This window comes from Psittacula echo, assembly GCF_963264785.1.
Source record: "Psittacula echo genome assembly, chromosome: 1".
Lineage (NCBI taxonomy): Eukaryota > Metazoa > Chordata > Aves > Psittaciformes > Psittacidae > Psittacula > Psittacula echo.
The window spans coordinates 68473354-68499098 of record NC_137735.1 but is presented as its reverse complement, the minus strand read 5'-3'; the positions used below and the strand labels follow the sequence as shown (position 1 = coordinate 68499098).

Below are 25745 nucleotides of genomic sequence, written 5' to 3'. Positions count from 1 at the left end.
ATCATACCTCCCCGTCATTAGTTACTTAACAACCGCTGAGCTCCCTGGGCAGCGAGCAGCCCCATGAAACTCCTGCTAGAGCAGGAGGTCGAGCACCCAGGTCAGGGGCAAAGGGTTCTCCTGTGGGGCAGGAGAAGCAGAATGAAGAGCCATCAGGCTAAGGTGTACCTGAATGTCAGCAGTCACGTCAGAGGAGCTGAGGACATGGGGCTCAGAGACAGGCCCAGCTGCCTCATCTCTTGCACAGGACCACAAATTCAGCCAGCAGCTTCCCCATCACCAAATGTGTCATCTGTTAGCTGTGTTGTGCCAGATAATACACCAAAACCTGGGTTACCTATCCCTAACGCCACTGCTGTTACATAATTTCTATGCCAAATCCTGCTAGAAATGGCAAGGCTATTAGGCTAGCTCATGGATTACCTGGATCGCCAACCCTTCCCTCCTTCCAGAAGCTTTTGGTCTTCTAAAAAAGGGGTTGAAAAGAAGCTGATTACAGGTGACTACACATAACAGGCATGGAAATAAACTCTCAAGTCATGAGTTTGCCCTTCTGCTAAGGGTGCCCAGACTTGAGAGCAGACAAGCCCAGTCAGGCACCGAGTTTGGTCAGCAAGGAACCAGGGCTCACAGCTTTGCATGCCAATCAAGCCTTTGTCTCTACCATGCAGCTTTAAAGCAAAGATGGTATGAATCAGAACTGAGACCTGCAAGGAGCAGGGAAGTCAGAGGAAAACAGGGATGACGGGTGAGAAGGAAAGAGTCAGGCAGACTTGGGTTGACACCATGCTGGCCGCCTGGCCTAACTCCCTCCTTCATCCAAGGGATCTCTGTATTTCATCAAACACATACAATACTCAACATTGTCAAAGTCACATTTCCATGGGAGCTAACGCTGAAGGACCCACAATACCAAGTGTGGGGCTGGGGGAGCACCCTTCCTTCTTCCCCTCCCCCCTCTCTTCCTTCCCTTCTCCTCCACTCTTTCTTTCCTCCCTTTTTTCCTCCCTCCCCTCCCTTCTCTTCCTCCTTTACTCCTTTCCCTCCATCCTCCATCCTCCCTCCCTCCCTCCCTCCCTTCCTTCCTTCCTTCCTTCCTTCCCTCCCTCTGCCCTCATGGCTCTGCACGTGCGGGCTTGCGCTGAGGGCGAGGCAGGCCGGCGCCGCTCCCGCGTGACGCACCACCGCACGTCACCGCTCTCGCCTTACACGGCAACGTACGGGATCCCCGCACTGCCACACACGTAGGAGACCCTTGCTCCCGGGCCCACGGCCGAACCAGCCCGAACAACCCCCAACGGGGCGGGGGAAGGGCGGGAGGGGAGGAAGAAGCGGGAGGTGGAGAAGCCGCAGAACCCAGCTCCGTGACGCCCGTGGGAACCGCACGCTCCCCTCGCTGACGTCAGCAGCGGAAAACCGCCGCTGGGCGATACCACTCCATGCCGGGGGCGGGGGGTGTGAGTCGGGAGCGCATTCACTGTACTCGCCCTCCCGGCGCCGCTTCCCAAGCCCGCGGCAGCGGGAGGCGCGGAGCGGCCGCAGGAGATGCCACCCTGCAGTCCCAGCGGGTGGGCTTAGTGCGGGCGGCTCCGGCACCCGTGCTGTGTCCACCCCCTTCCCCCCCCCCTTGCGGATGGTAGGTGCCGGATGTACCGGCAGCGCGGGGCGCCGCTGCTGCCGCCTCTATAAGCGCCGCCGCGGGGCGGGCGCGGAGCTGCTGCTCGACTCGTCCTGTCCGGTCCCGCTCCGCTCCGCCCACCCCGTCGGGAGCATGTACCAGGGCTCTGCGCGCTGCCTGTGCTCGGCGCTGCCCGCCCTCTCCTGCGCACCCGTCGCGGCTGCCTCGGCCGCCCTCCTGCCGCCGCGGCCCCGCGCCGCCCCGCCGCCCCTCGGCCCCGCCGCCCAGCGGGCAGCAGCGGCAGTAGCAGCGGCGGGAGGCCCGTCCGCCCCGGGGGCGCCGCCCCGCACAGGTGGGTACCAGGGGAGGGAGGTGTGGGGCAGCCCCGGGACGTGGCTGCGGGAACCGGGCGGGGTTACAGGGGAAGCGCTCTCTCCGGTAACCGGCCCCGGAACCCGAGCTGCTGCGGCCGGGACAGGGACGCCTGGACTACATTGCCGTGCGTGCGGTACCCTGAAACCTTAACCGGTCCTGCAGTTCTAAGGCAGCAGCCGTGGCTTGTGCTCATACGCGTGAGTGAGTGCCATCTGTGACAAGCTGACAGGCGCTGCTGCACAGCCCAGAAACGAGGGGTTCAGCCAGGGCTAGGTGCCCAAGTGCAGCTGGCTGCATGGGATGAGCCCAGGCACTCGTTGGGGGACTCACTTGGTGTCCCAGTGCCTTTATCCTGTTGTCAGCGGTGTGCTGTTGGGTGTCTGAGCTGCTCCCTCCTCTTCCAGTGTTGCACTTTGTGCAGGATATACTTGACTCACAGTGGGTTTTTTTTTCTACTAGAAGAAAACTACTGGGAAAAGCCCAGGTTACCCTCAGGCAGGCAAAGGCAGTGATGCTAAAGCATCAGGCTCCTGCTTGCCTGTACCGTTAAATGATTATGTCCCGTTTTTCATTCCCAAAATGAGACCTGGAAAGTGTTCAAAGTCCCATGTGTCCTTGGGTCCCTGCTCTGCCTGGAGTCCGTGTGAGGACAGCACCTTGGCACGGACTGTGCTCCCTCCCTCCATCCCTCCTCTGTGCCCGCTGACCTGTGCTGAGGCTTGGAGCAAGCAGTGACACACCCGCCAGGCTTCTGCTGCTCACATTCAGCCTTAAGCTGCGTTTCTTGATGAGCAGCTTGCTTCTGAACATGGCTGAGAACACTCATCCGAGGCAGAGGCTCCCAGTGGAAGCTGGAGCAGTGACCACCTTTGCTCCATCTGCTGATTTCCAGTAGGAGATGTCCCTGTGCCAAGTACTGATTCTATGTATTACTCAGGGCAGAATTTGAGGCTCCCTCCTTCTCTTTCTGGTGTTGCCTGTTGACTGGGCAGCACCTCCCTTGCTGTGAAGAGCTCTCCAAATCCCTGTATGAGGGTTCACACTCCACTGTGCATAAGACTGGCCTAGGTGCCGAAATCAGAACTTGAACTCTAAGCAGCAGCAACTGCAGCTTTGAATGTAGGTGGCCCAGGGCTGCAATTCCATCGCTGCCCCAACCAAGGCTGTGTATGTAGCATGATACCCTGTAGCACAGGATGTGTCACATGCGGACAGCACCTGCCAAATTTCTCCTTGAAACTGAGGTTGCAGTGAGGGCATCTCCGGCTGCTTCAGTGGTGGAGGCTGATGCAACTACAGACCAGGCTGCAGGTGTGGAGGAGCCATTCAATGGGCAGTGAAATGCCTGTGGTGAACAAGGTGGGGGCTCTTGGCCAGCAGAGGTGCTGGGAGGTAGGAAATGAAAGGAAGGGATACCAGAGTGCTGTTCACCTTACCCAACAGGTAAGGGTCCTGGCTGTCATACCCCTCTGCAACAGTCTGGTCTACTTGTGCACTGCAGTCCTCATCTTTGAGGCAAGGTACTTAAAGTCCATGCTCATTGCCCAAGATCCTAGAAATTCATCTCATCTGTGCCATTACTGCTGGATGAACAAACCTTGAGCTTTGCACCCTGTTCTTCTGAAGCTTAATGAATGGTTTAGTTTCTTTCTCTGCCCTTACTGTGATGTGGCACCACCCTTGCTGAGAGGTAGGCCTTTTTATTTTAAGCACCTTGAATAGTAATTGCTGAGCTGGTGTTCTCCATTACAACACTGAACCAAGAGAATTGCTTCCCTGTTCACCACCTACTGCTAAAATGCAAGCTCAGGAATCCACTTGTTCCTCCACGTACACCAGCACAATGGTGTCACAGCACTGGCAGCACTGTCCCAGCAAGTTACAGGTCATTTAACTTGAGCTGTAAGGATCTCAATGGTGACCTTGTACTTGCTTCACTGCTGTGGACATGTTAAGCATTACAAAAACAACAAATGGATTTTGTGTTTGGAGTTTCAATGTTCAGGTTGCTGCTCTGGCCCCTGTTGTGCAAAACAGTTCAGCCAGTGCTGTGACGGTTCCAGCACTCTGGGGACAAAGGATTTGAGCAGTTCATCAGTCATCTTAAGCTGGAGTCTTCTCACATGAGTCTCCTTTCAGCCAAGGACTTCCAAGCCACCTACAACTGGCCTGAAAGTGTTCCATTTACAGCCCAGGGCCTCTTTCACCCAGCCTTCCCTGGGCTCTCAAAAGAAGACAGAAGATCCTTTTCCTTCCAGAGACATGACTGACTTTAAAAGCTGTCAGATCTGTGCTGCAGCTAGGCCATAGCGCATCCCATGCAGGTTAGGTTATTCCTGACTCTCCCCAAAGAGTTGGATACCAGAGGGTTGATGAGATTTATACAGTACTTTGTTTGCAGCATGGCAAGTGCATGACTGAACTTAGACTTCATCCTGCTGTTATAGATGTGTGCTGCTCTGGGCTTTAGGGGTGGACTTTGGGCTCAGGTGCATTACACCTAGATTTCCCTTTCAATATCCTCCCTCTGATTCAGGCTAAGCAGTGAGCAGGCAGAGCTCTTGCTAATGGCTTTTTGCAGCAGAATAAGTCCCTGTTATTCCTTTGGAGAGCTCTGCATGAGCCGTATTCATCAATGGCATGGCAGGGGCTGTGCAGAAGCCACTGCCTTCTTGTGGGTTTCCCTCCTGGCACAGTGCTAGCCAGGCACTGGGAAGGGCAGGAGTGTGTGTATGTGGGCAGAGCTGCACATGGTGTAAGGTTCCTGGCTGTACTGAGCTGCTGAGGGCATCCCTGAGGTAGCAGAAAGCACCATGTACTATTGCTTTCCAGTAGTAAGCACCAGTACAGCTTTCCAGCTGCAGCACTTCACTATGGCTTGTGCCTACTCCAAAAATAAGCAAGAAGCTCCCCGTGGAGCTTTCATTAAAAGCTTCATTGATTTCTTTGGGTTTCTGCATGGCTGCCTGGCAGCTCTGGTAGCGTGTGATCTGGACCCTTCTGTAACCAGCACAGAGCATCCTTTTGTCCCTGCTCCCCATCCCCTCATGGCCTATCAGGGTCCTGCTTAGGGATTTCATGTTTGGGCCTCATTCCCTCACTATTAAATGGCATTTCTTCTACTTCAGCAGTACTTGGCTTCTTGACAAGAATTGTAAGCTTAGAAAGGCTACAGAAACTGAAATGCACAGTTCCCCAAGAAGGACATTCATGCTTGTCAGCCCAAGCTCACATATCAGTGTGAGGAACTTCTGGTACTGTAAAAAGAACTACATGCAGTTTAAATTCCCAGTTTACAACTTCCTTAGACCTGTTCAGAGACACTGTTCCACTGGCTTACACATACAAAACTTGTATCAAAACTAGCATTTTTAGTGTCTTTAGAAGTACCTGTTTTCCTAAAGACAAGGACATGAGGCTTCTGCTGGGGTCTTTCTTTTCTCTTTTACTCCTAAGTGTGTTTATTGAACTGTCAAGGCTTCCATCTTCCTGCCTTCCTTCTAGCCAGGTCTGTCCCTATCATGTGTCTGTCACCAGCTCTTATGATTGATAATGCTGCAGTTCAGGCTAGCAAAGGTTGAACATGCAAGTGTGTTGGGTAGCACTCCACATCTGCCATGAGATGACAAGTCTTTTCTGCTTCTAAGTAACTGAAAGGTACAAATAAGCTTACTTAAATACTGCTGTGGGGCAACAGCCGTGCAACACTGAACTTCTTTTGCTCAAGATTACTTTTGCAAAGTGCGTTCACAGTAAGAAAGTTGAGACAGTGATGAAGCTCTGTCAGTGCTGCCTCTTGTGCAAGTGCTGCTCTTCCTGCCTGTATTTGAAAGGAAATCAAGCGTCCAGGCAGGTTACTTGGGCAGAGCACTGGGCATGTAAAAGAGCAGACAGCCTCCTTCCAAGTGCTCTCCATGTGCTGTGGTAGGGGTGGCACTTCGGAGCAAAGCCCTTCTCCTGAGGAAAGGTTGGAAGAGATCTTGGAGTGTGCATGGCCGTGCCAAGGACCTGAGGCAGAGATGTGTAAGGATGTCATGAACTCTGTTAATTGCTCCACAGCTACCCTGTGCTCTTGACACTAATAAGTCTCCTGCATGCTTGCAGTAAGCAAGCTTCAGGGCATTTACTGCTGCACTGTGCTGCTTGTGCTCTTGTGAAGTAGGAGAAGGAGGTATTTTATAGCACAGTAGTCATGAGGGCTGCTGTCTCAAAGGGGTGGCTCTGCTGCTGACTCCTACTGAGAGAAGAGGGCTGCAGCCACCTTCTGTGCATCAACCTGCAGGAGACGTGGGGTCAGAGGCTAGGTGCATTAACAGGGAGAGCTGGGGGATAGTTACTTATTTGCAACGCAAGGATGTGCGCTTAAGATTGCCAAAGAAGATGTGGGGAGGGCTGCAGGATTGCAGGGTGTGCTGGAAGCTGCTGAGCTGGGGCACAGTGTGAAGGACTAAGGAGCTGAAGGGAGAAAGGACGGTGAGGTTGTAGGGCAGCAAAGGAGAGCTGAAGTGAGGCCCTTCATTCCACATCCAAAGGTCTAAACCAGCAGAAGCATCTGGCCACTCTGTGCTCATTGAAACATTTGTTGCTGCTTTGGGGGCAAGTGAAGCTGTGATCAGAGGTTTCTATTAAATATTAACCTGAGGGAATAAGTCACTGTGCTTGCTGCTCTGCAGGAAGGAAGCTAAGAAGCATCCCACATAGGCATAGGGTACTGGGATGTGTATTCATTAGAGACATGCCGCACATGAAATAAGGAGCAGGCAGTATTTGTCTACCTGCTGGGCTCTCTTCTCTGAGAGGAGATAAAAAAGTACACTCTATTCTGCTTCCTACAACACATGCAGAAGTGAATCTTAGCCCTACTGTTCTGGATGAAAGACTCCTTCCCTTAGAAGACACCTGCATGATGTCTTAAACCAGATCATTTGCATGCTGCAGAAGTCCTTTGTAATAAGGTTAATTCTGTCCAGAGTCTCATTGGGTTTTGCTTATCTCTGAATCCTTCTTCTTTTGTGTCAGATTCAGGCTCTTGCAGAAACCACACATTGCTGGCACTGTAACAAGATTATCTACAGGGTACCTAAGTGGTGAGAAGAGTCACAGTGGACATCTCTAACACCATTTTTTCCCTTCCAGTGTGTTCCATGGGAAACAGCACCAGCCAGCTCTACAGCGCACTCACCAAGACGTTGAGCAGCAGCGCCGTGTCCCAGCACCAGGACTGCCTGGAGCAGCCAGACTCTGCACGGCTGGATCCTATAGACCCCAAGGACCTGCTGGAGGAATGTCAGATGGTTCTGCAGAAACGGCCACCCCGCTTTCAGAGGAACTTTGTGGACCTGAAGAACGCTGCCAGTAACCACCGCCCCATTCGGGTCATGCAGTGGAACATCCTTGCCCAAGGTAGGAGATGCCTGTAAGCTCAAGGTGTGACCTTGAAACCAAATGCAGCAATGAAAGCCTTTAAATGCAGATGTGTTTTTGTGTGGTTAGGCATGACTGGGACTGGCAAAGCAAAGGGTGAGGTCAACTACGTGAGGCTGAAGGTTGGAAGGGCGTTTTCAGCACTTGGAATACTGGCTTGCCTTCTGTTCTATAGGAAAGGAGAAAAGGTCTCTCCTTGCAACTGTGATGCCAAAGGTAGCCCTGGATGCCTGTCTAAACCTAACAGAGTATAGTCAAAAAGCTATGACCCATCACTCTTAGATAGTTGGTAATCCCTAGAACAGGCTCATCCTTCCCTAAGTGATCTATTCCTGGTGATCTATTCAGGGATTCAGATCTGTTACAGAATTTCTTAATTCTTCAAAATAATTTTAACTGATTTTTTTTTTTTTTTTTTCCCCCTCAGACCCCTAAAATTCGAGGCTGTAAATTGACTTACACAACAGCCTCATCTTAATCCCCATCTAGAGCCTGCCTTAATATTCTGCTGTTAAGTCAGTCCTATCCCACTGCATTTTGTCCTTAGTTTTAAGGTGTGGCAGCCATATGTGGAAGCACTTACCACAGAGTAGTGACTATTGGGAAGGCAGGGAAGGAGTCTTTAACTTGTATCTGTAAAGAGAACTTAGCTTTCTTTTGGAGAGACTTCAGTGTTTTGTGAAGCGGTTCTCAAACCCACTGGCACCCTTAAAGTCAGCAGCTCCTCCTGAGAAACCCATCACCTGCATATAGAGCAATGTACACGTTTTACAGAGAAAGCAAAGCCTCGTGCCACTTCCCTTTATAACCTCTTACACCATGACAGACTGACTGGTCTCATACAGGGCTGCAAGCGGCTACTGCCTTCTGCAGGATGGGAGCTGGCTCTTGGGAGCAAAGCCTTACCTCTGCAAAACCTGGAGTAACACAGACCGTTTTAGCTATTGGTAACTGTTTATTTTTCTCTCCCTTTCCCTGCTAATTCCAGCTCTTGGCGAAGGCAAAGACAACTTTGTTCAGTGCCCCATGGAAGCTCTGAAATGGGAGGAGAGGAAGTGCCTCATCCTGGAGGAAATCCTTGCGTACAAGCCGGACATCTTGTGCCTGCAGGAAGTTGACCACTACTTTGACACCTTTGAGCCACTCCTCAGCCGACTAGGCTACCAGTGTACTTTCTTCCCGAAGCCATGGTCCCCATGCCTGGATGTGGAGCAGAACAACGGGCCGGATGGCTGTGCCTTGTTCTTCATCAAAGACCGTTTTGAGCTCATCAACAGCGCTAACATCCGGCTAACAGCCATGAAGCTGAAGACCAACCAAGTAGCCATAGCTCAGACGCTGAAGTGCAATGAAACTGGAAGACTGTTCTGCATTGCCGTCACTCACCTCAAAGCCCGTACGGGTTGGGAGAGGTTTCGGTCTGCGCAGGGCTGTGATCTTCTCCAGAACCTGAAGAGCATCACCCAAGGTGCACAGATCCCTCTGATCATCTGTGGAGATTTCAATGCGGAGCCAACTGAGGAGGTCTACAAGGAGTTTTCCAACTCCAGCCTCAACCTAAACAGCGCGTACAAGCTGCTGAGCCCTGATGGGCAGTCGGAGCCCCCTTACACCACCTGGAAGATCCGACCATCGGGGGAGTGCCGGCACACGCTGGATTATATCTGGTATTCCCAGCATGCCTTGATTGTGAACTCAGCCCTGGGCTTGCTGACTGAAGAGCAAATAGGGCCCAATAGGCTGCCATCATTCAATTACCCTTCTGATCACCTATCTCTGGTGTGTGACTTTAGTTTTAATCAAGACCCCGACAGACTGCTGTAATGTGTTGGAATGCCACCTGGTATTGCAGTGTCTTAACTCACCACTGTTTTATTTCAGAGAAGACTTTTGAAGCTGGAAGCTATTGAAGGATGATGAAATACTGTTGACAAAACATTATTTCAGGCACTTGTTTCGAGTCACATCTGCCTTTAAGTGGTTGTGAATCTGGATCCTCCAAGGGAGGAAGAAAGGAGTCTGTGTTCTTGTTGTGGTGTTCTTGCCATGTCAGGGTTTGAGAACTAGAAGGCAAATGAGCTTTACCCTTTCACTAACCCTGTGTTTAAGGATGTAATCCTCTAATGAATGTGGAGGCCTTAGTATTTAAATCAAAACACTTGTGTTTGTAAAACAACTTGCCCTGACAGCATGCTAAGTTTATTTATTTCATTTTTAGCTTTTGCAAGTACCAAAGGGAACGAGGCTTGACTACTCAGTGAGATTCTCTTAAATCTTTTTCTGGTCCAATTAATGTGGTTTACACATGAACAAATCTAAGCTCACACTAGTGTTGTCCTCATTTTTACATGACTTGAGATGACGATTTCAGTACAAGTGAATGGATAATAGCACAGTGTGAGGAAGGCCCCCTCCAGAAAGAGCAGGTGAAGAAATAAGCGGTTAAATATGTCACATAGTAGTATCCTCACTTTTCCAAATGAATGTGCATGTGTCCATTGCACACATCCAGCCTGTAGGTATGTATACACAGTGACCCTGACTTCTATCCCTTCTGTGCTTCCCTCCAGAGGATGCATCTAACCAGGGAGTATTTCCTCCTCTGCTTCAAATACAACTTTTCTAAATGGTTCAATCTTACTGTTTCAGTGAAGGGCCAATCTTTGTGTTGAAAGACTTTCTTTTATTTATCTTCAGAATCTAAAGCTACACTGGAACCTGTTAGAAGATAAACTTTATTTATTGAGAAGTGTGTGATCCTGCATCTGACTTGAAGTCATACAGCAACAGTGCTCAGGAGCCTCTTTCCATGGCCCAGGGGAACTCTAGCTAAGCACCTAGGCTACAGTAGAGCTGTGTTAGTATAATAACTCTTGTGCATGGAGTGGTGCTTGTTAGCATGACATTGGTATTGCACATATGGGTTGTAAATACGCCACTATGCTGGAAAATGAGGTAGGGAGAGAGGATGAGAAAGAGACAACTGTTGGAGTTGACTGATATGTAGATAGTTGAGAAAGATGAGGCAGAACAAATAAACCAGTACTTCCATGTCAAGTAAGACCTGTAGTAACTCTTAAATGTTCCAGGTGTTTATTAATAAAAGCCTTTGGCAAAAAAAGTAATGTCTCTGATGCTGTATTTTTCATTTCCCTGTCATAAGCAGGTGACTGCTCAAGCTTCATGTTAGTGGCCATGCTAACCATGGTCCTCTTTCCACTGACCCTGCAGTCCTAATCTTACAAGTTGGCACAGCTGCTTTGTTTCCATGGCAAGTGCTCTTTCTCAGACTTGAAATGCCCAGATTCCACACAGCACTTGTAGGAAGGGAGTTACCTTTAGCCATGTTAAGCTGCTCTCTCTCCTAGCTAAAGATGAAGCCTTGACTCTGTTACTGGAAACACTACTCTTTCCAACAGTTGTGTTGAGCTACAAACTGGCCAGTATTGCAAAGCAGGGTGCAGGTATTCTTTCCTGAGGGCTGATAAGCATGCCTAGCAGAGCTGGCTCTTCACAACAGGCAGCTGCATTTGTCACTTTCTTCTAAAACATCATTTGAAGAGCAAGCAATGCCACAGGTATGTGCTTTACACAGTCTGAACTACTGTACCAGTGTTGCTGGTAAGTCAAATAGAGAATCTGGCAACTGGAAGTCCCAAATTCCCGTACAAATGCACTCCCTTTCAGGCAATAAATGAAGTGCTGTGTTGCACAGCCATAACACTGCATGTGTTCCTGACTCGTGCAGGATGAAGGCTATGTTTCCAAGCACAGGATCTGAGGCCTCTCTTACCAGCCTGAGATGCAGGACTCCTTGAGTGAGTGCGAGTTTCAAATTCCCTGGACAGAAACGATTTTGCAACTAAGGAGCCTGTCTTGCCTGGTGAATACTCCTACCAGGCATAAGGGATGGCTCCTTTGGGGGAGATTCTGAACCAGAGATGGAACACTCCTAATGCAAATTTTTGAGCATCCCTGCCATAGACATTCCATACTGGCTAGACTGAGTCAGCTTCCTTCTCACAGTGCTAGCTGCCCTCAGTTGCTCTGTGAAGGGGGTGGGATGCAGTGCTGCTTCTCCCTTGCAGTTATCTTCTCTTAGGATCTTCCCTCAGATGGTCTTGCAAGGACAAAAAATACAATTGCCCATTAACAGAGGTATCTTGCCATCTGTAGCTAAACTCATCTAAAAACAACACCCCAATGTGGACCTATAAGATGGTACCTTTAAAAAGTCAAATCCTTGCTAATCCACCACAGTCACACCAGAAGCTGGAGTTTCCATTCAGATCCCTTTGGCAGTTTCTAGAAGCAACTAGATGTGAGGGAGAAAGCTGTGACTTGAGAGCAAGGGTAATACTGTACTCTGATCTGTATCTGGGGGGGAAAAAACCCAACAAACAAACACCACAACCCAAAGCCAAACAAAAAAAGAAACCAACAACCAAAAAACTCCACCACCACCAAAAAGCCCAAAATTTCCCTTTTACTTTTGCAGGAGCAGCCTCGTTTTCCAAGGCCAGCCAAGGGTGCCCATCAATGTGGCACCATTCCCCTCCTGCCAGGGCACAGAGCTGCAGCACCAAACAAAGCTGCAGGCTTTGTTTAACAGCAGGAGCTAAACTCCCACAGCTACCAAACTGCCACCATCGCTCTCACAAGGTGATGGTGTTTGGTATCTGGATGGTTCTTAAGCCATTTTACTCAGCCCCTTGCTTTCAGTGCTAACTCTCCTAGCAAAGAAACCAAGCTGTGGAGAAACAGCATGATCTGTGTGATATTGCCATCACTGCAGAGCTCTCCTGAAGTGCAAAAGGCTGGGACTCTTATTTCACCCTGCACACGTGACAGTAGATGTTCACTGCTGCATGTCCTTAAAGGGTAATTTTGAAGGCGAGGGGAGGGTGGAATAACTGTAAAAAGGCTGGGGGCTCTCCCCATCACAAGGCAATTCTTGGTGTCATCGTACTCATCCTTGCTATAAGCACAACGGTGAACCCTTTCTGCTGTATTTTAATAAGAGCTAGACAAGACACAGAAATCAACTGGTAACTGTCCAGCCAGCTTCACCCTTTTATTCCAGTCCTTGCTATAAAATACATTTTGGAGACAGTCTCTATTGCAAAACTGAAGTGAAATACTGCTCCTGCTTTGTTTTATGCAGGAAAAGGCTGGCTTACAGCACTAAAGCTTTTTGCCTGCTATAATATTCTTAATTGGAAGAAGCAGGAAGGTTTTTAATTTTTTTCCTATGTGGCAGCATGACTCTTACAGTAAAAATGTCCTCAAAGCTCTTCCTGTGGCTGTCTGCCTTATAAGCACACCAAGGCTAAAAAAGTCTCAACAGATCCCTTGCTTAATCTTGAACAGAAGCTGAACGAGCTTTAGCAGTGAGTTTTCCCTTACCCTCCGCTAGCTGAAGGAAGAAATGACCCACTTACTTGCTGAAAGGCAGAAGCTGTCGCAAGCTTATTAAAGCACTATCTCTCCTGGAGAACAATTAGATCACAAGCAGATAGCATCACTTGGATCTTCTTCACTCAATAAGCTTAACATCTGCTATTTGAACAGTGTCTACAAGTCAGAAACTGAGTTTAGCTTGTCCTGGCTGTGACAGCCATCATGCATAACAGACCCCTGCTGTAGGTGTCACAGTGAGCAAGAGCTGGGGCTTCAGGCACCTGTCCATTTTTCCCATCAACTCCTGACTGCCCCTGGCTGTCTGATCTGCTGATGATCAGCAGCTGATCTGCTCAGATGTAATTCCCAAAAGTACTAGAGTTGAGAAAATCAATTAGCAAAAGATCCCAGGAGCTCAGCCTTGTCAGCAACACACTTTACTCAGATCACCTGAGATGTGTCAAGGCACAGAACCCTTTGCTAAGCAAGACAGACTTGGTTCAAGAGAGAGTAACAAAACCAGTGGTCTCCAGGATGGGATTCTCCTTTCAACTTTTCTTGCCACAACTCAGAAATGTTTATATTCACGTCTACTCTGAGTTGCAACTAGCAGTTAAGATTCTTTTGTGGATTACAGTGTTACCCTATCCTATAACTTACAATAGTAGTTATCTGAAACATAAAAATGTTTATATCTGTAAGGTCAGTGATACTATGAATGCCTTCTGCCTGAAGTGTGCTCACTTCTCAAGTTATATTCCACCTACACATCTAGACAAGTTACTACTTGCCAAGGATGAATTAAGTCTGGGCTTTTCTACATGAGCCACCAGCTTCAGCTGTAAAAGCCAGTCCCACTTTCACACATGGACAAAATAACAGGTTTTTCAACAGGACTGCGTAAGTCTAGGCGTATAGCTAGATACTAACTTAAATTGTTTAGTGTCTCTTTGTCTGTTTCAGATTTCAACCTGGCCAAAGCTCCCTTTTCCCAAGGTCACATCCTTCCACACCACTAGTAAAACCATTTTTTGTCCACATCATAATTAATTATGTCAGCATAGAGCAGCATGTTGAACAGCAAGCTTGCACAGACCTAGATAAAGATCCAAGACTCAAGTTACAGGTGGGAATCTTGCCCCTCTGCCACTTAGCTGTAGAAATGCCTGGGAAGAGGCTGCCTCCTGTAAGCAGCACGGTTTGATACCTTGATTACATACCACCTCCAAAGAACAACCGGATCTAAGGACAACTCAGAGGAACCACATGCACACAAAGCAATGCTGAAGAGCTGTGCTTAAGTAGATACACTGAAATCACTGACACTGTGATTTTTAATTTACCTAGCAGCTAAATTAAAAAGAAGGTGAAGAGAACAAAGACATACATGGAAAGGTTAACAGAAAGTGTCTTCACTGTTCGAAGCCGTGTTAAGCACCCTCTCCATTTGAGTTACAGCACATCTTTACGCAGATTGAGATCCTCACAGCACTTAACAAACCTCTGATAAATGTTCCCTAGCAGTTGGGAGCATGCATGCCACTCACCGGCCGGCCAGGGGAGAGAGCCACAGGACCATCACCAGTCCAGTGGCAAGATGCAGCACCACGGCTGCAAGCTGCTTACCGCACCAGTAGCAGAGACACGCGACTTCATTCCTTGTCAGTTTTGCCATTACACGATGAAGTCTTGGCTTTAACTTAAGAGGAGGACATCAGCTGGAGATCTTCATCTATTTCCAGGAAGACAGTCTGTCCCCATTTGACTTCCAGTGTACCTAAATTGGGTGTCGGCAGGGTCTCAACTACAAATACTTCAGATAAGACATTTCATGCTCTGAGATATAGCACTTCTCTTTCATGTAGATCAAATAACAGCCATTTAGAAAAGGGTTTCTTACAGAAACGGCTTAAAAATGTAGGTTTAAAAATGCTATTACTTTTCTCTCTGCTTTTTCCTACCTGTGTCTCTTCATACTGCTCCATTTCCCTTTGCCCAGAACATCAAGAGCCTCTCAGACTACCAAATTAGTCAACCCACTTCTCTTTCTGTCCTACCTCTTTCTTGGCAACATAAATCCTCTTCCTTCTTCTACATTACTTCCTGTGAAGGAGTCTTTGTCCTCTATCCCAGGCCAAGAACACAGCTTATCTGTAAGAACCTTTGCTTCTTTGCGTTAACTGCTGGTGGGCAGATTGCTGCCTTCTACACCACACTTTGTTACCTGCTTCAGTTTGTTCGTTCATTCTTAAGCTCTGCTTCCATGCTAAGAGGACGAAAAAGAATCCCTTTTTCAGAAGACTTTCAAAAGTTCCCCACATGCTGGCCTGGCTGTACAGAGCTATTCCTACATTTCTTACCAAAGGGAAGAATGGGGCTTACTGCTAGAACTCTGTAGAGGTAACTCGTTTTTCAGTATTAGAAGTTAAAGGGGAAAAAATAAACTCCAATGTAAGTAATTAATTAATCTGGTCCCCTTTATCGTTACTGAAGACTTCCATTCCAGATTGCTGCTGAAGTTGCTCCTCCAGGCAAGAATTACTTAGATGGTCATTTAAATTATTTCAAGATTACCCAAGATTCTGCTCTTAACACCGTCCAGGGCATCTCACTAGGAGCTGGGAGTGCCACAGGGCACCTGGGTACCCACAAGCTGATGTGCTGCTTTCTCTGGTAACTGTTGTAGTGCCAGTGCGGTCCCCATGAAAACAGGGTAAGCTACCCTACATCTATTTTAAGCAAAACTCTTGTACATGGACTGCAACTACAGAGCAATTTGTGTACTGTGTTTTCTCACCCAAGGTTTACCCTGTAGTAATGTATCGTGATACCTGTGACTTCAGTGCAACTATAAATGGAAAACCTATTTAGATACCTACTTCATTCAGAGAAAAAAAAATCTACCTAAAGTCATGTATTTGTGCTGAAGCCAAAATGTTAGAAGTTGGAAATGTCAACGGCAACAACATAGAAATGACTGCCAGTAAAACTTCATATTTCTCTTTTCTCACAGTTTCTACCTAACAGTACTTCCAGCTTGCCTCTATGAGATGATGAGAAAGATTAGTACACTGGAGTAGCCTAGTCCTCTTATTTCTACCTTTCCTTTGCGATTCAGCCTTAGGAAATCAAGGTGCGGCTGGAGGAACAGGTAGTTCACAGAGCTCCAGAACTTACCAATTTGAGTCTCACAGTCACTTAAGCAAAACATCTTCTTTGCATTAAAACAATTTGGGAGCACACACAAAGTTGTGTTTTAATGCAAAGTTGTTAGCTGGAGGGCAGTAACTTCTTAAGCTACTCAAATTATTCCAAAAGCACTCGAGTGATTAGCCACAATGTAAGAACACCACGTATGCCTACTATACTGAATAGGCATTACAGAACTAGACCCCTGTCAGAAGTTACCTCACCAACTACTGCAAGCTTCACAGGTATTTCAACGAAAAATACTTCAGTGTACTGTGTGAGTTGGTCAGCCATTCGGAGTACAGGAGTAGGGAGGAGCTCCAAACTTCCACACTACATCAGCTATCTTACGCTGAATGCCTGGAAGATTTCAAATAAGCAGAGGAGGTGTTTAATAGTTTGAAAGGAAGAAGTAAAAAACAAAAAGCAGACCAAACACCATTAAATTTCATTTCTATATTTCAGTAAAACCTACTTGAATACACTTTGAAACAAGAGTACAACAAAATAGAATATACTTCAAATGTTGAATATACAAACTATTATAGTTCATTCTGAACACTGGTACTTCCCTCTTAACTTCAACTAAAAAAAAAATTTACAGGTTTAGAACTACCTGACAAAAGCTCATGCTGGGCGTGACCTTTCAAGTGACAGGGTAGAGCTGAAACTGAAATGTATGCATGGATGTCAAGGCTAAGTGAGAGACACAGGTATGTTCCAGCAGGAGGCAGAAAGCCTGCTGCCATTTTGTCCACAATTAAGAAATTTAGACAGACTTTTAACTACCATACAAAATATGTTACATGTAATTCTATAACAATACTGTGCTAGGTACAAGATTTTTAAAAAATTTGTTTTAATAAAAAAGCTTTACACAAACAAGCCATTAGCTTATTTCAAGAAAGATAACTGAAAATCAGTCTAAGGCTTTCATTTTGAATCTGCTTAAGCTGTATGATACAAAAAAAAAAAAAAAAAATCCCTCTAGGTCTCTGTCTTCATTTAGAAGCTCTTTAATCTTCTCCTTTATTTCACATTCTACAATACCTAGGAGCAGAGTTTTTCACATAGCACCAGTTGAGTACTGCGGGCACACAGTAGTAATTGCTGGTATGCATAGAACATGCATCAAATTTTGTAACAGTGAGACTTTCCTCTCCCCCTGAAAACTAAAAGCCAAGGCAAACCTCTCACACAGCTCTCTTTTTAGTGTTCCAGGTCTTAGTGTAACTTGGTAACGGGTAACGTAGTGAACTGTTTGGTCCCTTGTCAGTCCCTCTCTCTTTCCTTCTCTGTAGGTTCAGCTGTTTCCCAACTGGAAGAGGCAGTTTTTGTCAGCGTTATAAATGTGGTTCGATTCCCACTGAAACACGGGAAAATAAAATTTTTTTTGCAGTAAGTCTTCAACATATGCATGTTTATTAACATTTCAAAACTCTCCTTTTCGACTTGGTGATTGCATCACTTCCCCCCCCACAATTATGTCAGTATATTCAAAACCGTAACAGTCTACAAGTCCATGCTGGAAGCAGCCAATTCATTTCTCGCACGTTATGATTCCTTCTCTTTTCATTGTTACAGGAAGAGCAATAGCTGAGGGCGTGCTAACTACTACTACATGGGTTACAGTCTTGTTTCCGTCTGCCGGCTTCTCTTCTTTTACCAACTGCAGTGTTTTCACTTCTCGATCCTGTTTTAAAGCCGCTGTGTCTGATTTGACTTCTGGACTTTTTATAACTGCACTAATCACCCTGGGAGGAGTCTGGCCAGATGCCTGCTGAGCAGGCACCGATAGTCTCATTACTGGTGTTCCATGCGCTATAGACACCGGGGTTAGTGCTCTAACAGCCAACGGGGTTCCCACGATGTTAATACTTCCTGACCCAGAGAGGCCCGTTTTTGTTTGTAACTGACACTGCGTCAGTTGCGTGGCAGGGATCGTAATGATTTTGGCAGGCTGCATTGTGATTTTGTCTCCGTTCTCAGCAGAGGTTGGCATCACAGTAGGGATTGTCTGGATTACTACCTTTGGAGTTGTTGCTGTTGTTGGACTTGTGTTGGTTATTAACGGTGACCCTGCGTTTACCGGCTGCACTGCCACGGTGGAGATTTTCTGTCCCAGAGAGGTCATTACAACAGGCACTTGCATTGCCACACGTACAGTCCTGCAAAATAAAGATAGATGGGTGTTTTTATGCCAAAACACAGGGCACTTTTAGAGATGACAACAGGGATAGACAAATCTAGTATTTATGGATTTTTAATGGTAAAAGCAAATGAACAAGAAACACCCAAACCTTTTGCACATCTAACAATACGACTTTGGAAATTCAGCAGCATTCTCCCTCCCTCTGTATATATAATATTAAAATGTGTAAGGGCAAACATTAAGAGTTGGCTCTGATCACATACACCAGACTTTCATAGTATTCTATCACATTACGCTGCTGCTTACAAATCAGAAATGATCTCCAACATTTAAAACATAAACCAAACAAACTAAAAGACAGCTTTCTAGCCAAAAAGTTGCTTGTCATTACCAAAGGACAAGCGCAAGACACATTAATACCAACCTTGGAGCTGTCGTTGCTGGGACAGTAGTAGTGGTAGTTGAGGGACGAGATGCCGATGTATCATGCGTTGGTGAGGCAATATTCACAACTCTGGTGACTGCTTTTTCTGTTCTGGTACAGCTTAACGGAGAGGAATTTTTTCCTCCACGTGCAGAGGTTGCTGCTTTTAGAAGGTTTTCTGCAGATAAAGACACTCTTTCCAATGACTTTTCATCTGTAGGCATTGATAAATCCTCACTGCAGGACTCACTTTTGTCATCATCTATGACAACTATATTTTTTGGCATCTCCTTAAACTGATATACGAGCCTCTGACCCTCAACTTTCGCAAGGATTCCTCTTTGATAGTAGTATCTGGAAGAAAAGTATAATTAAGTAGTAACCAACATAGTGACAGATTTTGAAGAAAACGCCATTCTGTGCTCAGAGGAAAATCTGGAGTAGCCACAGTAAAATCTACAAAGTGAGAAAATACAGAAAGAAGCTGGCAGAGCATCTGAAGCATCTAGCTGAAAAAAAAATCTGACCTTTTAAAAATATACTTCAGGAACTAAATTGAACATTAACTGATAACATAAAAAGCAATAGGAACTGCAAGACAGTGAGGCTTTTTAAACAGCCAAGTCAGCAAGAGGCCAAAGCTTTTAAAATCCTGAAACTATCTGCCTACATTTCTATAGGCAAAATTAAGAATCAGATTTAAAATTACAGTAGAAAACATAAAGCTTAAAGAGTTTTTACCTCAGAGCTCTTCCCATAGTCTCATAGTTCATGTCAGGTTTGTTTTTGTGTTTTCCCCATAGCTTGGAAACAGCTTTTGAGTCCACAAGTTTAAAGATTCCCTTCTCTCGCTGAGTCCATTTAATGTATCGAGGACAAGTATTTTTGTCCTGGAGAAGGTCCAGAAGAAACTCCCATAAGTATGTTGTATTTCCTATAACCAGAAAGCATTTAGATATTAGAAACCCACTTTTAAAGATAACAGAAAGTCCTCCATATGTAGGTAACTCTGAATGACCTGCATTACAAGCAAATGTTACACAGAGGATCCTACATAATGCAACCTGCACACACTCCTTCATTCTGTTTCGTAAAGCTTCCATAAATATTTATATTCTGAAAGGAGCCAATCCAAGTGATCTGCTACATAGTGCAGGAGCCTGTTTAATCCTGCACCCCTTCTCAGTTCTTGAAAAGAAGTGTGGGACAGTGTTCCGAGTCACTGCAAACCTTCATCTGTTCAGCCAAGGCAGGAGGAGAGTTTAGGATTTTATATCCTTCTTTCCTTCAGTATCAGAAAAATGCACTGACATTTCCATTCCCTCTTAAAGCAAAAAAAAAAAAGAAGAAAATCACAGCATCAGAGTTGTGTGGCAAATACAAAATTGTGTGGCAGCCACAACTTCTCTGGGCAACTTGTGTCTCTCCAGTGCCTCACCACCCTCACAGTGAAAGGCTTTCTTTTATCTAATCTAAATTTACCTTGTTTCAGTTTAAAGCCATTCCCCTTTGTCCTGTCTCTACATGCCCTTGTAAAAAGCCCCGCTCCAGATTTCTTGTAGGTCCCTTTAGGCACTGGAAGCTGCTCGAAGGTCTCCCCAAAGCCTTCTCTTCTCCAGGCTGAACAAGCCCAACTCCCTCAACCTGTCTTCGTAGGACAGGTTATTACTGCCTATCTTAACACAGAGTAGGTTTTGCACAATGAAAGGAATTTTTTGTGGCCAGCCAGATATTACAGCCGCCAGCTACTTGAGAATGTTAGCTGCCATCTCAAAATAGGAGGATTAATGGCCAGAAACTACAGGAATTGTACAAGGTGCTGTGTGTATCAACGAACTGTCGCACTGGTACCAGCATCCATGTGGAGAAGCTCAAAGACAGTTCTGCTCCTCCCAATTGCATACACTTTCTACAAGAGTATTTGTGCATATGAAAAAATATGTAAAGAGAAACCATGCCCGAACTGCCAATCCACTATGTGAGGACAAAAAAACACTACTATCTGGCTTTAAGAAAAAATACTAAGAAGTCTCCAGTTCCTCCTGCATAATAAACTGAAGGGTACAATTAAATCAGTTTTACATCTGCCTCACTTTGCACCAAAAAGGATATCGAGTCTGCCAACATTAAGAAAAAACATAAAATATGAAATGAAATACCCTGTGAAAACAATAGACAAAAGTAGATCACTATGAGGAATCACAGAAACAAGAAAACAACACAATGCAGGACCATCTCCCACTTATTAAAACAAACAGCTATGGAATGAAATCACCAGTACAGACAAAAACTAGGAGACACAGAAAGATGGGTCCCCTTTCGCCAAGTTTTTGTGCAGTAAACTAAGAACTGGGACACAGTACTATTCAGATAATGGAAATCCGTAATAGTAAAATCAAAATTAGAAAAGCTAAGAAAGCTTTAAGAACACTAAAATAAAAAAATAAAATATACAAGATGTATTTTTAAGTAAAGCAGACGCGGTATCTGCGATCTTCATTGAGGTTGACTGCTACACTGAAATCCAAAGACAGCAACCGTAGCCACTGAAGGGAAGTTTAACTACTGTTTGTGCTGGTTTTCATAAGCTAACGTCTGCACAGTGTCAGCCTTTTTCTTCCGTGCCCTACTGACAAATATGACAACTCAGAAGCTTTATCCCAGATAAGCAATTACGTAAACAGCAGAGATCTTGCTTTCAAACAAACCCCGAAATAATAGTGGAGCTGACCATTGCACACTCAGCTAGAATGCTGCCACTGAAAGTCACTGAACTTTGCTTCTCCTAGCTTACAGCAACATCTCCAAATGACTTTCAGTGAGGCAAGTGGTAAAGAGATACACATTTTTCACCTATAACCAGGGGAAGGGTGATACACTGTATGCCAACTCAAAGGTAACCTGTGAGCAAATGCTCTAGTCTGTCTCCCTGCTGCGTGAATAGCAGGGGCTTGAACTACAAGAAAGTACCCAGTTTTTGTCAGGAGAAACATTAGCCAAGTGTGACTCTCCTGCACAAATTCCTCACCCAACCAGTGAAGCAGCATATCACCATTTGTTCCTCCCATTAAGCCAAACGGAATTTATTGGTCAAGCCACATATTCCCACTGAAGTTTGTGAACTAAGAAAACTTACTTTCAACCGTCACCATTACAAACGCGCATAAGCTTGCTTCTACTTGAGAACAAGCCTTTCAGCAGTAGCTTAACAAATTACGTGTCTAGTAGTGAGTTAACACAAAAGACAGCATACGTCAGTAAACACAGAGCAAAGCAGATGAAAAATCAAAGTGTATTACAGGGCACTTCTAGAGCAGTTCCACACATCCTTGTGCTAGATCTTGACAAATTTGAAGACATCAAATAAAATTAAAACTCTAATGAAGTCAGTACAAACTCATCCACCAAAATTATAAAGATCTGTGCATCTCCTGGGACAGATATAATACATACACACTGCATAATTTTAAAGACTCGATAAACGGGAAAACTGACCTTTGCCTTCTCGAGGTTTCTTCTTTATACCCAGATCTGGAGACCCATCAGGTATTTGTTGGGCCTTCGGTTTACGGCCAGCTGCACATAAACATAAGAGGGAAAAAAAGTATTAATCATCCACAGGATAAAAGTATTTTACAGTTTGTCTTTGCTGAAAGAAGTAGCTTGTGCATTTTTTCCCCTGCCATTTCCTTGCTACAGGTATGGATAAACTTAAAATTCTTTGATTATTACAACTACTGCCCATCCAGTTTAATTCATCATTTTGTGGCTTATTTCAGAAGCAGATTTAACTCAATTTCAGACAAGTTAATTGCAGGTGAGGTAAGCACCACATGCGTGAAGTAAAACTTTGTAGTGTCTGGTTTTCTCTGAGATGTCTTATTTCTTCTTCTGCTATGTTTTTTGTATCCTAGCATGGGTGTTGACCAAAGCATCAGTCTTCCTGAGAAATCTTACTACTGAAACAGTAAACATTCACTTCCACCTTGCACCTGTCCATTAGAAGCTATAGACAAAAGCTTTCACTCAACACAAGTGGTGCTGCATAGGACTCACACATGGCAGGCAGGGCATTAAGACACCTCCAAGCAGCACCCACAGCCTCAGGGATGCAGGACAGCTCGAGGCGCTGCTGGCAGCCTACCTGTGCCGCAACCTCAGCTGCCCACAAGTGGGGTGCCCTGCCCGGTCTCACTGTGGGCTGGCAGGGCTCCCACACACCTCCTCCTACCCTTTGCCTGCACCTGCAAGGAGGCTCCAGAGGGAAGGACTCTGTCGGCAGCAGGCTTAGAGCTGCCTACCTGCCCACGCCATAGAAATCCTCTCCCAGCCAGACCTGTGGCTTCCTCATCATTTCACACTTCCATTGACCTTTTTACTCAAGGTTAAACAGGCAGGGAAGAGGATCATACCCCACAGCAGCAGCAGGCTGTAAACATCCCATGCTTCTACCTTCACTTAAAGGCAAGCAGTAACAATTAAAGCTCCTACCTCAGGCACAACAGCATTAATTTTTCTGATGAACAGTGCTCTTTATTAAACACTGAATTTCAAAAGGCATTAATTATGAAGACCAAAGTTATGGCTCTGTAACTAGGGCTGAATAACCTTAGACAATTAAGAGCAGGGATGTGTAATAGGAAAAAAATATTTACAAAATAACCTTCATAAAATTTCCAAAGTTCCTGAGCACAGCCCTGTAACACAATGTACCCAGGAACGACCATTCAAACAGGCAGTTGAATACAAAGAAATAGTTTAAATCCAGTGTATGACTACAGATTTAATCCACAGAAAAGCTTTAATCATCATTTTCTTGCTTACGTAATTTACCGTAAAGTTACAGTTATGTGTGTTTTTATTAAATCTAAAGTTCATAGATCTTGTATTTGTATCACTTTATCACTACATTGAATTTTCCTCTAAATTACAAGGAAATATTCCATTTTAGCATGCCTGGAAGCTCTAATACAACAATATTCCTTCAGTTATATGAATTGTATTGATGCCTGTAAGAAAACCGCTAGACCAGAGAGAAGCTTCACCAGGTGCCAACCTCTCATTGGTAACTGAATGCTTACAACTTCAACACTGTTCTGAATAGTTTCTCCTCCAAGACATTCCAATCAGACAAAGAAGATACCTCTCTCTCACAACGAAGATCTTGTACTGATTCTGTAAACTAATTTATGGTTTTGTAACTTAGTATTTTCCCTGCTGTTTCATTGGAAGAATCCTTAGTCTACCCACTCCCCAATTATTTCTGTGTTTCAGACACCAATGGTTACCTACGCAAGTCCTCTTTGAATCTTTCTCTACCCTTCCTCCACTTTGTGTCTTACACTTTTTGTCCTTAAAGAAGACACCCAGGAAATCAGATTTTCCTTTACAGCTAGGCAAACCCCATTCTCTTGCCTTTCTCTTTTTCTTTTTTCTTGTTGGAGACCCATTTTCTAAGAACCCACATTTCAGCCTCTAATCAGTCTAATAATATGAGCAGAGAAATCAGATCACCTAACCTATCTCCATCAGTATCAATCACACCATCTGCAGCAGCGCACATGAGAAATAAATTCTGAGATTGCTCCTACGAAGAGCTATACACACCTTTCTTCTTTTTCATTGGTTCATGGATATCAGGAGAAGTTGGAACAGAAGATGCATCCATCGGTTCAGATTCCTCCGTTGATACTTCCACTACCGTTTCTGTGATCACATCAGGTCTCATGGCCGCATGGATGAATTCTGGGTTTGACACACAAAGAGAGACAAAAGTTTCCACTATGAGCAAAGGAAGGAAGGGCAGAGGGGGAAGTATCTGATGAAGTTTTTACCTGATTGTTTTAGTGTATCTTCCATGAAATTATTTTAATCAAAGAATATGCAGTAGTATAGCAAAACTGCTCCAACAACTTGTCACCTAGAAAATCAACCCAATTCCCTAAAATACGCATGCTTGCCAGTATTGCTAGGCATAGACCAAGTATCACACCAACACTTTTCAGAACTCAACTTCAAATGAAACAAATTAAAGCTTAACCTTTGATCCTTACTCTGATCTCCACTTCTTATTTTGTAGCTTCTGGGTTTCAGTTTAACCATTACTTTGTCCAACATATATTAAGTAACTTCAGAAGGAACATCAAGTTAAAATAATCATCAAATTAAATTTGGGGTTTTTTAACTGGTAATACTTTGCAGTACAGTGTATTCAGATATTCCTTCTAAAATAGAAACACAGATAAAAATATCTTTCCCTTAATATAACTCTTTATTTTAGCAATTTAAAATGTCAAATTCACAGAACCACAGAATGGTAAGGTTAGAAGTGATCTCTGAAGGGCACCTGGTCCAGCCCCTGCTTAAGCAGGGCCACCTAGAAATGATTGTGCAGGATAGTGTCCAGATGGCTTTTGAACATCTCCAAGGATGAAGACTCCACAACCTCTCTGGGCAGCCTGTGCCAGGGCTTGGTCACCTGCACAGTGGAAAAGTATTTCCCGATATTCAGATGGAAAAGTTAATTTTAAATGCGTAACTACTCATAGATCTCTACCCAACAACCTTTCTCAGATAAATTATTTAATCTGTAAGTATGCTTGTTACAGGTAGAGAAATCCTGTAAAAACTCAAACAAATCAGTAGTTTTGCAATAAGAAAACTATATAAAAGAAAAATAAGAAAAAATGTTTTAAGCAGCATGCAATTCTCCACAGAAGCAGCTTTCCCAATTTGCTTGTTTTACTAATTAGTGGAAGGAGAAAAGGCTCACAGAGCAGAAACTGAGGCTCACATACCAGGACTCCTGGAATCTCTCAGGCAGGTAGGAGACTCCATATGAAGCAAGGCCTCTGCAGCTTCAATTGTCTTATCCCTGCAGTGCACATTACTTCCATGAACCGATGCCTCCACTACAGAAGAATAAAAATTGAGAACAAATTAGTTACAAAATTGCTTCTTGCTGTACAACTGCAATACTCAGCCTTAAGCATGATAATCCCAAAATTGTCAGGTGTCTTCACACCTTTTTTATCTTCCTGTCAACAGAAATGTGTAGGGAAGACACAAGACAAGCAGAACCAACACTGTCACTTCTCACAGATAGATTTCTGGTTCACAACCTTGCTCCTCCTTTCTATGAGGTGATCACGAGCTTACAGAAG

The 25745-nt window shown here is 45.2% G+C and overlaps 2 protein-coding genes across 7 annotated transcripts in view; one reads left to right on the top strand and one right to left on the bottom strand.

Annotated features, from left to right (window-relative positions):
- Nucleotides 1-1771: 1771 nt before the first annotated feature.
- Nucleotides 1772-10454, top strand: NOCT (nocturnin; the record flags this gene model as incomplete). Its single annotated transcript, XM_080628113.1, has 3 exons — nucleotides 1772-1970; nucleotides 7130-7396; nucleotides 8406-10454. The coding sequence occupies 3 exons, from the start codon at nucleotides 1772-1774 to the stop codon at nucleotides 9239-9241; spliced, it is 1302 nt and encodes a 433-aa protein (XP_080484239.1). The 3' UTR covers nucleotides 9242-10454.
- Nucleotides 10455-15961: 5507 nt separating this feature from the next.
- Nucleotides 15962-25745, bottom strand: part of ELF2 (E74 like ETS transcription factor 2) — a 37365-nt gene continuing 27581 nt past the window's right edge. For 5 of the 6 annotated variants that reach the window (XM_080634032.1, XM_080634031.1, XM_080634034.1 and 2 more), the window contains 6 exons: nucleotides 25380-25493; nucleotides 24190-24327; nucleotides 22078-22158; nucleotides 19324-19516; nucleotides 18583-18936; nucleotides 16374-18174 (listed from right to left, as the gene is read on the bottom strand). In XM_080634032.1, coding sequence (XP_080490158.1) covers nucleotides 17547-18174; nucleotides 18583-18936; nucleotides 19324-19516; nucleotides 22078-22158; nucleotides 24190-24327; nucleotides 25380-25493 — 1508 coding nt within the window. In that variant the 3' untranslated portion in view covers nucleotides 16374-17546. The other variant, XR_013958461.1, reaches the window with a different exon arrangement.